At 38.5% G+C, this 14,391-nt stretch overlaps 2 protein-coding genes across 2 annotated transcripts; one reads left to right on the top strand and one right to left on the bottom strand.

Annotated features, from left to right (window-relative positions):
* The first annotated feature begins 1,221 nt into the window (after positions 1-1,221).
* LOC132259356 (fatty acyl-CoA reductase wat) lies at positions 1,222-8,327 on the top strand. The gene is made up of 9 exons (XM_059756953.1): positions 1,222-1,842; positions 1,920-2,110; positions 2,926-3,054; positions 3,118-3,237; positions 4,007-4,262; positions 5,332-5,521; positions 6,860-6,994; positions 7,457-7,576; positions 7,706-8,327. The coding sequence occupies exons 1-9, from the start codon at positions 1,794-1,796 to the stop codon at positions 8,073-8,075; spliced, it is 1,560 nt and encodes a 519-aa protein (XP_059612936.1). The 5' UTR covers positions 1,222-1,793; the 3' UTR covers positions 8,076-8,327.
* Positions 8,328-9,348: 1,021 nt separating this feature from the next.
* Positions 9,349-11,717, bottom strand: LOC132259233 (esterase B1-like). The gene is made up of 6 exons (XM_059756791.1): positions 11,518-11,717; positions 11,314-11,451; positions 10,412-10,954; positions 10,006-10,347; positions 9,686-9,943; positions 9,349-9,624 (listed from the first exon to the last, which is right to left on the bottom strand). The coding sequence occupies exons 1-6, from the start codon at positions 11,653-11,655 to the stop codon at positions 9,424-9,426; spliced, it is 1,620 nt and encodes a 539-aa protein (XP_059612774.1). The 5' UTR covers positions 11,656-11,717; the 3' UTR covers positions 9,349-9,423.
* Positions 11,718-14,391: the final 2,674 nt, after the last annotated feature.

Genomic DNA, 14,391 nt, shown 5'->3' with positions numbered 1-14,391 from the left:
TCATTGTGCACCAAAATGATTTAATTGTGTGAAATAATAAATTCCAACAAATCCATAAATAGCTCTAAATGCTATAGAAATAAAATAAAAAATAATCAAATGATATCTTTTCATTCACATTGTTCAAGATCAAGGGGGAGATAATATGATCAGAAGTGGTGTACAGATCAGGAAGTGTTTCAATTTATGCAATATTTGACTCACAACTTTGATTTTCTGTATATTAAATTACTCTCAGAAATAATTTTTATTCAAGTCGTAATTATGAGATTTTTTCTAGGTTATGTGACTGATTTAAGACTGAATAACAACTTAAAGAAGGGATTTTAGCACCTAATAAGAAAGTATTTTCACTTTATTGGTAGAATTGCGTATTTTTACTCAATGAAAATCACATTTTAAGGGAAAAAATTTTAAAATAAAACAACCTCAATTATTTTTAATTAAACTGTAGCGATTTTGTGTTAATAATAAAAAAGAAAATAATCAGAGGATTATAATCAAGAAAAATACGCAAAATTACAATTTTAGTGGAAGAAAATCACAAAATATTGTATAAAAAGTGAATTTTTAAATTGTTAGTTAGATTTTAGTTAGATTTTAGTTATATTTTGGTTAGATTCCAGTTATTATTTGATTTGTTCTGGGAAGTGTCAAGTATTTCTCATGAAAATTGTGGAAGTGTGAGGAAATGGTGTACAGAAGTTGGCCATATTATCTTCCCCTTGGCTCAAGGCTTTAAAAGGTTAGTGGTCGTGCTATCGATTTCTCTATAATGACAGGCTTTGATAGAATCGTTAAAACAGTCGGATGAGTTGGCTGATCAAATATTCCGACTGGGGACTTCAAAATTCCTCGCCTTTTGTCTAACAAGAAGGGTGGGTGGGTGGTTGGGTGATCAATAGTGGAGGTGTACATGTTATTTATACATGTGTGAAAATATCAATACGCTGCTGCATCTTAATTTTTTATGAGAATCGTGTGATTTTCAAGCAGCTGCTTCACACCACAACGTCCCTTCACGTCTCTCTGCATGTCCTGACGATGAATTTCCACCCTCCCAATGTGGGCTGATGTTGTCGGTGGCGAACGGCGACTATCCCTTCTCGCCGCAGCTCCTCGCATACACACAGATAATTTTAAATTTTAATAAACACCTGTTAATGCGTTCCTTTCATGCCACTATAGTTTTCCACCCGCAGTCGCCGTGTCCGCATTTGTTCTCATTGTGTGGCGGAGTTGAGATCGTTTTCAAGTTGCTCCGGCTGGAGTGTCTGGTGACTTTCCTTCGCGACGAGCGCGCGGAGTGGCGATGAAAAGAATTCAGTAAATTTCAATGAAATAAAACACGGAGCAAACAAAGGTGGTGGAAGATGGCTTTTTGAAAATTTTATAACTATGAGTGCAACACTCGAGTGCTTGTGAGTAAAAGTCGGTGAAAATAAATTGGGCGAAATTACATTGGATGCACAGAGAGAGAGTCTTGGAGTATTTCTTCTTCGTTTGCACTCCTCCTCGACTGTGGTGTGAATCATGGGGCGGTTGGGGGTCCATTCTTAAGTGAAGTGAAAGGAATACCATACACCCAGTGAGTGGCTTTTCCCAGCGGGACCTGGCAAAACATGCTCCCCGAGTGATGTATAGACAATTGCTTTATGAAAAATTCACAAAGCTCTGAATGTACCTGGAATACAAAATAAAATTGCATAGACTCTCAGCCACCATTTAACCTTGTCAGAAAAGTTCCTCTCGCCACGGCGGCACATATAAGGAGAGAGAGAAAAAAAGGAATCATGCAGGCGAATGTGGAGGATATCGACCAAGTTGGACCCGGCGTCGTCGGTAGGTTGGCCAGCCGTGTGTCTGTGTGTGTGTTAAATTATTTAATTTGCTCAAAAACATTCCCGATACATCCGCAGACGATGATGGTGACTTTGAGGATTTCTATCGCGACTCTGTGATTTTCATCACGGGCGGAACGGGATTCCTCGGCAAAGTGCTGCTCGAGAAGCTGCTGAGGAAGTTTCCAATTAAGCGAATCTATCTGCTGATACGGAATAAGAACAATCTCACGGCGCACCAGAGACTCGGAGGTCTATTTCAGGAAGAGGTTCGTCCAGCACCTTAATTGGATCACAGAAGGAGTGCACGAGGAATGTCTTCTCCCTCGGATCCACTTGAATCTGTCTGCACAAAGTGTGCAATTGGGAGTTCGCGTGTACACTTTTCTCTCAGTGAAGTGTTTCGCCAATTGAATTTTTTAACGGATCGAAATGCACTGGGCAACTTGAGTATTGAAATTTTATTAGACTTAAAACATCGCCCAGTACTTTTATGAACAAACTCTCCAATAGTGTTTTCGCTCAATGACCAATTTTCTGGCTATTCAATTACATTCCCAGTTTCCCACCTATATGAAATCTATTTTCAGTGTGTGTGTTTTAAAAAAGGATCTGAAATATCGAAGCGACATTGGTGTTGATGTATCTGAAATGCTGGGCAAATGATGAATTATTTATTTGCATAGTCATTTTTAGAGCGAAAGAGAGTATTTCCATCCCGCGACTATCATATTGCATTTTCCTGTCTTTCCATCGCGCCATGAAATTTACATTTGCGTTAATCATATTTCGGCTGCTAAATGAAACGACAACGATGCTAAATCAATTTTGCATCCACAGCATAATTTTACAGATAATGTGTGTTTGTGTGTCAATTTATCATTGATCCATTGGCATAGACAATTTAGTGATTCACACATACCACATAATTAGCTGAAATGATGCATGAAATGATTGAAGAGATGCTCGTGGGGCGAAAGATTTCCACCTACACTGAGATGGCAATGTTGGTGTGGAATATATATGGAATAATTCAGAGCAAACAATTTCCTTCTATTTCCACTGCATTGGAAAACCATATTAGCTCTTCGCAAAACTTCGTGTGGAGAATCCGGGATTCAGGGAGAAAGTTGTACCCATCGCAACCGATTATGAAGCATTTGATCTGGATATTTCGGAGGAAGACAAATTGACTTTATTCAATGATGTGGAAGTGAGTACAAGGGAAATTTATGCTTTCATTGCTTAGTTGACTTGAGTAATTTATCCACTCCAGATTGTCTTCAATATTGTGGCGTCGGTGAAGTTCAACGAAAAATTGAGAGACGCCCTTGGAATTAATGTGCTCGGCACGAAGAAGGTTCTTGAGTTATCTCAGCAAATGCGACGTCTTAAAGTAAGTGTTGCATGTGACTTGGTCCGGCAGTGTGTTCGATTCCCATCCAGTGTGCTCGGGATGAGGCTTAGTTGGTCTCGGGGCGAGTGTGGGAGGTTCCAAGGGGGAGATAATATGCTCTTAATATGTACACCGCTTCTTAACACTTCCAGAACTTCAAATTTTCAGACTGTTTTCATGCAATGTTCTGTTTCTTGCGATATTTCTGCACAAAATTCGCTTTTTTGACGTCTATTCCGATCATAACCTCAAAAATATTACTAAGATTTCTTAAGAGACTCCAATTGGAAGCTTTCTAGATGATAAAATCATCTTTTCTGAGTTGCTTCTAAACTCTAAATTGCTGATTCACAGTCAAAATCGTGCAGAAAGTCGTTTAAAACATACTCTTTTGAGGTTATGTTTGTCTTTAACACAAATTTACAGTGTTTTTTGGCATCAAAGGTTCAGAATTGGTTTGATATTGCCAACGACTAGTAATTTTGGCGACTTTAACATAAGAATTGATATGCTAGAGTGAGAAAAATTCACTAAATCCGCCTGTGAATCGTAACATAACCTATAAAATGATTATTTCTTTGCGCGATTCAAAAGAAATCCAAGGAATCGGGATGATTTGGTAGTAAAGTAGGCACTGAGGAGGGGAAAATTGAAGGTTTTTCGACACTTTCACTTCTTAAGTACTACTTTTGGCGTTCTGCACCATTTGTGACTGTATTATCTCCCCCTTGAGAGATTCTTATCAGGTAAATTGAATGCAACTTCTCAGTCGTTCCTGCATATTTCTACGCTCTACTCCAACTGCCACCGGAGGAGCGTCGGCGAGCGCTGCTACAGCCCCCAAATCACGTACGAACAAGTGATACAAATAAACCGAATCGCTGATAACGACACCTTCGAAAACATCCAGCACTGCCTCATTGGAGAGATGCCAAACACCTACACCGTGACGAAGCGATGGGCTGAGAATCTGGTGAATCACATGGCTTTCGGGATGCCGGCGGGCATCTTCCGGCCGCCAATTGGTGAGCAAACACCTCTTTTAGCCGCTATTGATTCCTTCCCATTCGGAAAGCCATTTGCGAGCGGACATTTTATATTGGCGCTCTCTATAGTTTAGATGCTATCACTTTAATTAATATGTATTGTTCACAACATGCAATGTGCACATTGAAAAAAAAAATCAACTCTATACACGTTTCATTAATTATACTGCTCAAATGCATGCTTTGACATTCAGAGCTTTCAAAACTAGACGCAAAATTTAGGATTTCAGATTCATTCCGTTGATTTTTACACTTGCCGAGTGGAAAAGAGCATTTGTAAAATGCATTTAATCACTTTTGATAAATGGATTATGAATAAAATTGTAGTGAAAACCACCAGAGCTGCATACATATTTATAAATGTATCCTATTCATAGGAAAAACCCCACTTTTTAAGTATGGAACAATGGTTATAAAACATAATATTTGTGTTTTTTATTGAAAATTCAAACACAATTAATTAAGCATAATTGTAGAAATTCCAATAAAAACTCATTCGGTGAAAAAAAAAAGAATTATAAATAATATCCATATATATATAATTTCCTGTGTCACATTTAACAATTCACTCGCCAATTAATGCTCTCTGGAATCATTTCCAATCAATTTCAGTGTAGAACGCGAGCAGTGTTTAATTTTGGGGGTTGCGCAGAGGGGTGGCAAGGAGGCGCAAAAAAAAATGTGGGGGTCAAGTAAAGAAATGCGAAACCCCAGACGGCATCAGTTGTGTAGCACGTACAGAAATATAAATTTATAAATTATTTACACTCGTAATGGATTATCTCAACGTTGCGTACTTTCATACATAAACCATTTATTTGCCAGCACATGATGGATTGCGTTTCTCTATTAAAATTGCAAGAAGGCACATTCCTCTATTTCTTACACTTCATTCCGGGCATGATACACACTTACCACCCCATTCCCGAGGAGCACACACACATCCTGGGGGCGAAATAGTATTACAATTTTCATAGAAATACAGGATTGACTGAGGATGTGCGTAAAGAGTTTAATACACGAGATAATTAAATTGTCCCCAAAACAGTCGTTTCGATCTACAAGGATCCGATTCCCGGCTGGATGGACAATCTCAATGGGCCAGGCGTGATTATTGTGGGCAGCGTGAGAGGATTCATTCACTGTATTTACGGAGATAAATTACAGAAAGCCAACATTATGCCTGCAGATTATTGCATCAACGCCATGGTAACTGCTGCTTGGGATACGCACAGGCGGTGAGCATATAGAATATTCTGAATTAAGTAAATTGGATTCTGCCCGACCTTTTACTCCCAAATTTATCACATTAAAGTGAAGATTAACCCACGTGCAGAAGAGCTTTTTTGCGAAACCGCAATTTATGTGTGTTTAAATTTGTAGCATTTTGCATTTTACACAAAGAATTCAAGCGCAATATGGAGAAGAAACAATACAGTTTTAAATCGACTGATGAATCGATAACTATGAAGAGCAATGAAAAGGCAATTTTTCATAGTTTACGTCTTGGTTTACGTTAATTACTGGCCAAAGTCAATATTTTACGGACCACAAAATTTTTTTTTTACTGATCAAACAAATATTCTCACTGAACTGTTATTTTATTGACACTGTTTTACTGATCAAGCTATTTCTTTGACTGACTAAACTGATTTTTTACTGACCGAACAGTAAAAATACTTTTTTATGGCAATTTTTACTGATCAAACTGATATTTTTCTGACAAACTGATTTTTTTAACTGACCAAACAAATTTTTTTACTGGCTTTTCTGAATTTTTACTGACCAAATTGATTTTTTACTGGCCAAATTGATTTTTTTACTGACAAAATTGATTTTTTACTGATCAAATTTATTTTTTACTGGCCGAACTGTAAAAATACTGTTTTATGGCAATTTTTACTGATCAAACTGATATTTTTCTGACAAACTGATTTATTTAACTGACCAAACAATTTTTTTACTAGCCGTTTTGCATTTTTACTGACCAAATTTATAATTTACTGACCAAATTGATTTTTTTTACTGACAAAATTGATTTTTTTTACTGAAAAAATTGATTTTTTACTGACGAAATTACAAAACAATAGAAACAAATAGAATTTGGGAATATTGTAAATAGTAAAATTAAGCGATAAAACACTGTACATACTAAAAATGAAATAAACTTGTATATATTACTGACGAAATTGATTTTTCACTGACCAAATTGATTTTTTTATTGACCGAATTGATTTTTTACTGACCGAATTGATTTTTTACTGACCAAATTGATATTTTTCTGACCAAATTGATATTTTTCTGGCCAAACTGCATTTTTTTACTGACCAAACTATTTTTGTACTGACCGTTTTGTATTTTTACTGACCGAATTGATATTTTACCGACGAAACTGATTTTCCACTGACCAAACTAATTTTCTTACTGACCAAATTGATATTTTACTGACCAATTTACTGCAACCCTAGAAAAATAGCTATTTTGGCCTTTCCATAGTTTTCGATTCACCCCTCGAAATGCAATTGCGAAAAAAGGAGAATATTTCTTATATCTCGTCTAATTGATCTCTTGCACAGGTATCAGAAGAGGATTGAGCAGCAAATCGAATTACCCGTTTACAACTACATCTACGAGGAGAATAACTTAACATGGGAGCGATATATGCATTTGGCGTTCGAAGGATTACACGAGCCGTTAGATAAGGCTCTCTGGTACGATAAATATGCAAAATCTCAGCACAATTTCACACACACACACTGAGTTTCACCCCAGATTCTGTCTCAGTCACTATCTGCTAACTATTGACCGAGCTGCACTTGAATGTTTCTCCAGCTTTTCTCACAAATGCACGGATAAAGTGCCAAAAAGATTGAATGAATGTGTGTAAAAAGGGACATTTTCTCCTTTGTGGAACACATTGTTTCTTGTAATTTGACTTTTTATGGTGAAAACACAGCATTTGTAATTTGTAATTTGTCCGCGATCATCTCTTTCTTCCCCTCGCGTTTCGTGTATTTTCCTTCCTACTTTGTCAGCGTCTGACTCTGACATGTCGAGACAGCCACTGTGCGAGTAGGAAGGAAAATACACGAAACGCGAGGGGAAGAAAGAGATGATCGCGGACAAATTACAAATTACAAATGCTGTGTTTTCACCATTACATTATAATTTAGGTACTATGCGTACTACATTGTTAAGTGGAGGCCATTGTACAGAGTTGGTGCATTTTTCCTCCACACAATTCCTGCGTATATTCTGGATCTGCTTTCGACAATTGCTGGGAAGCAAAGAAGGTGAGAGTTTGTCATTAGAAATTCAGCGTCATGTCCATTCTGTGGCTATAAAATGACACAAAGCCAGAGAGAGAGAGAGAGAGATTTTCTTTGGCCATTCAGTGACAAAATGTGCAACTTCTCCCACAGATTTATCAAAGCACACAGAAAGATCGGCACAATCCTGGAGATGATGTCATATTTTGGTCTACGTGACTGGAAATTCGCCAATGACAATATTCGCCAGTTGAATGGGTTGATTTCCCATCGAAATCGCCAGCTCTACAGTTTGGACTTTGAAATGGAGAAAATCAACTGGAACGAGTACTTTCGCCACTATATTCCCGGAATTAAGAAATATCACTTCAAAGAGGACGCCAAAAACCTGCAGAATACACAATTGCACTACAAGCGACTCTATATCCTGCACAGATTTGCAAAGACGTCATTCTGGTCATTGATTTTCTACCTAATTGCGAGACAATTCCTTCGGGCTTTTGAGAAATTCGTGATTCAGTGAAATGCATGTGACAGTTTTTTTTTTGGTTGGTTTTTTGGTTTTTTTTGTGGGCGGAGGAAAATGAAGCCGTCCAGGAATTGTAATTAAAATGAACACTCACCGCCTGTCCTGTCCATGAAACAATAAAATAATTTAAAATCACCCAATTTCGATGTTATTCTCTGCACAATACCAAACATATATATTCAGTTAGTTGGGAAGTAAATGTATGTAATGTGTGAACAAAAGAATTAATTAAAGTTTTATTCGCAACCATGGCCAGTTAATTTGCTTCGCTGAATAACATTTGGAAATTACCCCAGAAGTGATATTTGGAATAAAAGGCAGCTATGCAAATGTTTGCTGACTGTTTAGGGGTGGGCGTGAGAGGGAGGAAGGAAGAGAGAGAGCGAGTACACATAAGAAAGTTAAATATTTATAGGGGGCCGATTGCTGGAAAAGACGCAGAGGTGAGAATTGAGATTAGCAAACCATCCGCCCTGCTCGGTTTGCTCATCATAAAGGAGTGTTGTGAATCTGTTTGGCGAAACTGACACCTTCTTCTTTGCTCCCCAAGAGTGCTTATTCAATTATTCCATTTTTGCGCCAGTCTAATTAAATCTGAAAGAGATTCAGCAAAGTTTAATTAGACAATAAAGGCAAAAGACGTCATCTGATTTTCTCCGTTGAATCGAAACTCTGCATATGAACTTGTGTTATTTGCAAGGGGGAGATAATGTGTCTCAAATATGTACAATACTTCCAGACACTTCTGAACGTCTTTAAAGACATTTTCATTGCTTTTCAGACTCCTTCAACTGTTCCTCAGTCTGAATTCTGACTGAAAATGCTTTGAAAACTTCTGATCAAATTGTGAGGTTATGAATTCGACCTAAAAAGTCCTTCTTAGACTAATTTAGATCTTTTCAAACCTGGAAATGAGTAAATATAGTGAATCTCTGAGTGTTTCTACTAGAAAATGAGGTTGAATTTGTCATTTTAAAGCAAAAAACGTGAAAATAACTAGATTACAATTAGATTTTTTTGAGGTTATGAATGACTTTTAAGCCTTTTCTCAATCAAAATCAAGTTTTCTCGATAAAAAATACCAAATTCTGTCGAGAACAAGAAAAATAATCCCAACTTAAGCACAATTTCAGACAGAATCTGTTTTAAATCTATCACATAACCTAGAAAAAGCAATAAAATCTGCATTTTCTAAGCAAAATAATTCTAAAAATGTCTCAATTTGTTGAAATGGAAGCTTTTGCAGTGCAAATTCCAATCTCCAAACACTTCCTCAAAGCTGTACACCACTTCCGGCTTTAATGTCTTCCTCTTGGTTATTTGTATTCACTCATAACATTCCTTAATACAGCTGATCTTGCGAATACAGAGAATCCCAGAGCTTCATTCTCTCCGTCTCGGGGAGTTTAATCACCGTCAGCTCATCGGAAATGTTGAGGCACTCAAAAGGGGCGGTTTTTTGAGCAAGTGGCCGCCACACGATGGGCTTCAAAATGTGACAATTCGGATCACTATTGGCCGCGAAGCTCACCCAAAGATTAACCTGTGGAAAGTGATGAGAAGTTAGAATGTTCTTGATTTCTCCACACATTTCGGACACCAACCATTCGCTGTATTGTTTTGAATTCAGCACTCGCAGCGTCTGGAACCTCTTGAGCGATTGTGTTCTTGAAGATGTAAGACAAGTCATCAGCATGACAAACTCCGCGAACTGTTTTCCCGCACATCATCACGCGATAGTGATTGAAAGTTGGGGAATCGAAGTTGAAGCGATACAGGAAAGTCGGTCCAGCATTGGGAGCATTCAGGCGAGATAAGATAGTCCTGTGAACTCCGTGCCAGAATAATTTATCCGTCATCAGCTGCAAATGGTTAAATTCAGAGAATTATTTCTTTCGCAGCTCTTGTGAGCCGAAATACAAACCATTATGTACTCATTGAGAGTCTCCATTGACGGTTGCTGATCGCCAAAATAGAACTTCTTGATCTGATTTCCCAGCATTTGACATCTGTCGCTCTTCACGTCCAAATCAAGGTCCAGAGGCACGAGATAGTCGCACGATAGATGGTTAACAATGTTGGGAAACTCGATGGCTTCGCGGTAGCTGAACAGTCCTTCGTCTGACGTGCCGCCGATAATGATTGGAATTGAGTGACTCCAGGCATTGCGACACATTTCAAGAGGATCGCGAGGAATTAGAGTCCTGCTCGTGATGTAGGGCTCAATAACAGGCCCGAAGGGAAAGAGGATTCGGAACTTGCGCTCCTGCAATTAAGAAAACACCTTAAAACGCTGTATATTTAGCGTTTTAGCCAAAGATTGGACTCACTTCAGATGTCACTAGACTCTCTTGAGCCTTAACGATGCTCTTTGGCTCTGCTTTCCTCAGGAAATCTATCATGTCCTTGGTGCTTCCCTTGCCAGACCAGCCCAGAGAGACGGCCAAGCGCTTCGCCCAGTTCCTTTCGGGCACAACTGACCAGCAATTCAGAGCCGCGCCGGACTTCACGATGGCCTTGTGGAAGAGTCCGCGCGACTGCTCAGAAATCATGTGATAGTGAACTGAGCATCCTCCGGCGCTCTCGCCAAAGAGTGTCACATTGTTCGGATCCCCGCCGAAATAGGCGGCGTTTTCCTTGCACCACCTGATCGCCATTGACTGATCCTTGAGTCCCGCATTGCCCGGAATGTCGACAGATTGATCGTCGACGCTGAGGAAGCCAAAAGCGCCCAAGCGATAGTTGAATGTGAACAGAATAACGTCTTTTTGCAGGAGAAAGTCAGGACCATACATTTCCACGCCACTTGAGCCCCTCATGAAGGCTCCGCCGTGAATGTAAATCATCACCGGAACCAACTTATTGGGGTTCAACTATGCACGGAGGAAGATTGAATGAAATAGAATAGCGAGTTCTTGAGAAAGTGTGAAGAAGAGTGTAAAACGTGAATTTGTGTGAAGTAAATGAAAAGCTATCACTATAGTGAAACTCGTCAAGCGTCTTGAGGTAACTTATTAGCATTGAATGCGACTCACACTATTCAGTTTGAACTTGAAATAATCGAAACAGACAGCAGGTCGCTGAAGCGAATTCTCAGCATATGATTTCCTACTCTTTCCACTGAACACATAAAAAAAAACTAACTAATCGCTGGAATATAACGTCACTGTCGTGATAATGCTTTTGAGTGTGTACTTAGCAAAAATACATGAATTATATAATATTCACTCACACTTTTCGTGAAAACATTGATATGCAGACAATCTTCTTCGCCTTCGATCACGTTTAGGAGGTTGTTCTTCGCCGGACAGCACGGTCCTTGCTGAGTGGAGTCCAGGACGTCAGTCCACGGCTCAGCCGGTTGAGGATCCTGTGAGAAAATCATGTCTTTAGCGATTCACAAGCACTTCTCAGGAGAGACAGACGGAAATCTCACGCGGAATCTCAGCTCGCCGATCGGAGGTTTGGCGTAAGGAATGGATTGGAAGCTGAAGTAGTCACTCGCGAGGGCTGTTGTCTTCTTCACACCCTTCACCGGACCCAGAGTGGTCTGCACAATAATTGTCTCCGCCATTGGTGTGCTTGCGTATCAACTCTCTCGCGATCACTGAACACTTTTCACACTCTTCAGCTGGCCAAGTGCAAACTGGAAATCCGTCGTGTCTGTGTATCGAAGCCACGATACTAATACTTATCAGTGAGCTGTATAGTTGTCACTAGATAGAACTGAATTTGTTTCTCAAGTACCTGTGATAAGATACGATTAACGAGGCAAATTTTCAGCACGAAATCATTTACAAATAAATCCAGCACTCAAAATAATGAAATAATTCACTCATGATGGGGTTTGTGGATTTGTTTTAGGAATCCTCACGGTGGGTTTTTAATGGAAGTCTCGCGTTTGTTGCACTTGACAATACGCGATAGATGATTAAGTTAATTGCTGAGCCCACTTAAAGATAGTTTTTATCATCATTGACTGACTTTTGCACACTTGTTGACTTGACAAGAGATAATTATGAAATTGCTGGTGTAATTAGTTGCTTACGCAGTATTTTTTGGACACACGGAAAAATATACACAGAATTTAACTAACAAAACGTGTAAATTGTGCTGCGACAAAATGCTGGGTTTTAATGCGTTTTTTCCAATGTGGCCTGAAATGATTTCCACATGACGTGGTCAGTTTTTTGCACTCGTGTGCGATGGAAGAAGATATTCCCTCAGAAGCATAAATTGAGACTTTGAGAGCAATTCGGAAGAGTTGAGGGTGGGAAACCCTGAGTAAGCACACACGGGAGAAAATGCAAAAGGTAAAAACATTCGATGACTCTGGCGGTGATGGTGGAAATCAGACATGCGAAATTGGACGGGAATCCACATTTTCCTCCGATATTACTTGACTTAAGGGCCAGGTGTGATGGTCAGAAATCGTTACATGGCAAAGAGAGCCATGGAATAAATCTTTCACAGGATTTTTTATTCATAAAAAATTTGCTTCGCTTTGGCAAAAGTGGCACATTTTACGAATGCTATATTATAGAATGATGGTGAATGAAGCTTCACCCCTTTTATCCACCCCTGCCGCCGCCTGGCCTCCTTAGCTGAGGAGAGGGAAGAAAGATGTTTGAGAAAGAGTGTAAAATTGAGAAAAATGGGCACACCATGTGCTATCTTCTGATCCATATTATGTTTCATACATCAATAAGTCTTTCAATAAGTGTTCCAGCAGAATTCATATGCAGCTCCTTGAAGTCGTTACGATTGTCTCACAGTTTTTGCAGTTGAGAATATATTGTGTATGCTTTACCACGGAGAGAGACTTTCTTTGCCAGTGCCTCAGCACCAGCCATCCATAATGGAATTTATAGACATGTGATTTCGCCCTTTTTAGGCATTGAATGACCTTTTGTCATTTTCCACATTCTGCAAGTATTTCTTCAGTGGCTTTGCAATGAAATTCCAATTGAAATATCCACCCCAACACGCCTTGGTCAACTTCAGTCAGCGTTGATGTGTGCAATGGATGGATTTTTTTCCCAAAAAACTCCCTGCTGAAGTGCATAAATTCGCGAAATGAATTTATTCACACGAAATGCCAATTAAAGTGGAACGCTAATATAATATTAGTTAATGATGTTGGAAAATGGTATTATGTGAGGGATAATACAATATTCATGAGCATATCATATACCGCAAACTCAGCCGCAAAAACATGAATTCGTGAATATCCATCCATCACCCGCAAGTTCCATCATTTGTCCCCACTGTGGATACCACTTCCATCCCTCACTAATGACCATATGTTTACTATCGCGTTTATATATGTGTCGGATGCACGTACATTCGCCATCTCTCGCTTCTGTCCCGCGCATTTGCACTGCCATTTGTCAAAAAATTGAGCTCCAAATTTAATTAAGTTCTATCAAAATTACATATTTCCTCCATTAAAGAATCGCAGAGCTTTAAGAATTATTCATATCGCGGGAAATTGACAGCAAACCAGAGAAATTAAGAACCTTTTTTTCCAGTCACTTGTTTAGGTGAAAATTTTCAGCACTTTGCAATCAAATATGAAGATGTACAGTAGCGAAAATTAAGTTAAGACGGCTATGAAATTTAGGCCATTATTACTTTTTGTGCTTCTGTAAAAATTTAATATTTCACATAATATACCACATTTTGAAATGATTTAAATATTAGAGAGTATGTAAACGCCATTAGAACCATTTTTCTGTCATGCATTTATAATAAATTACTGATTTTCTGGACAATTTAATATGAAATTGACTAAAAGTCACGTTTTCTAAAGAGCAAAATGCTGTAATTTTCACGACTACATGATTATTATTGAACGATTAACTTCATAGAAAATCTGTGAACAGGATTTGAGTCGTGGTTGTGCGTAAGAAATGAAGAAATTGTGCAAAAGCGTTAATCGATAGACAGAAACATACAAAAAGCAATTTGACAAGTCCAGATCAAGACGCTCCATGATGTAAATGTCTTCTAGACCACTACTGAGCCAGTTTTATGGTTATAATGTGGATTTAGAGCAAAATAAGCAGTGTCTTAACTTAATTTTAACTGTCTTTTATGCACATTTCTTTGCATTTTGCAATATCTCAGCCCCAAATTGAGATATCGCCATGATCTCAACGCCATTTGAAATACCATAAAATTCTAATTGTTTCTTATCTTAAGTTAATTGTCTCAAAAATTAAAAGTAATATCGAATTTTTAGCACCAAAAGGAAAATTTGCCTAACTTTCATATAGATGTCTTAACTTAATTTTCGCTACTGTTTGTA

The sequence above is a fragment of the Phlebotomus argentipes genome, unplaced genomic scaffold (genome assembly GCF_947086385.1).
Source record: "Phlebotomus argentipes unplaced genomic scaffold, Phlebotomus argentipes genome assembly scaffold_18, whole genome shotgun sequence".
Lineage (NCBI taxonomy): Eukaryota > Metazoa > Arthropoda > Insecta > Diptera > Psychodidae > Phlebotomus > Phlebotomus argentipes.
Note: the sequence above shows the minus strand (reverse complement) of the source record. Positions and strands in the feature narration are given on the sequence as shown.

What these genes read in the sequence shown, in the direction of transcription:
- LOC132259356 (XM_059756953.1), top strand. Translation starts at nt 1,794, where the DNA reads ATGCAGGCGAATGTGGAGGATATCGACCAAGTTGGACCCGGCGTCGTC. An exon ending in CTTTATTCAATGATGTGGAA is followed by an intron (nt 3,055 to 3,117) that starts GTGAGTACAAGG and finishes TATCCACTCCAG; the next exon opens with ATTGTCTTCAATATTGTGGC. An exon ending in CCGTTAGATAAGGCTCTCTG is followed by an intron (nt 6,995 to 7,456) that starts GTACGATAAATA and finishes ATTATAATTTAG; the next exon opens with GTACTATGCGTACTACATTG.
- LOC132259233 (XM_059756791.1), bottom strand. Translation starts at nt 11,655, where the DNA reads ATGGCGGAGACAATTATTGTGCAGACCACTCTGGGTCCGGTGAAGGGT. An exon ending in TCGGCGAGCTGAGATTCCGC is followed by an intron (nt 11,452 to 11,517) that starts GTGAGATTTCCG and finishes ATTTTCTCACAG; the next exon opens with GATCCTCAACCGGCTGAGCC. An exon ending in AGAGTCTAGTGACATCTGAA is followed by an intron (nt 10,348 to 10,411) that starts GTGAGTCCAATC and finishes TCTTAATTGCAG; the next exon opens with GAGCGCAAGTTCCGAATCCT.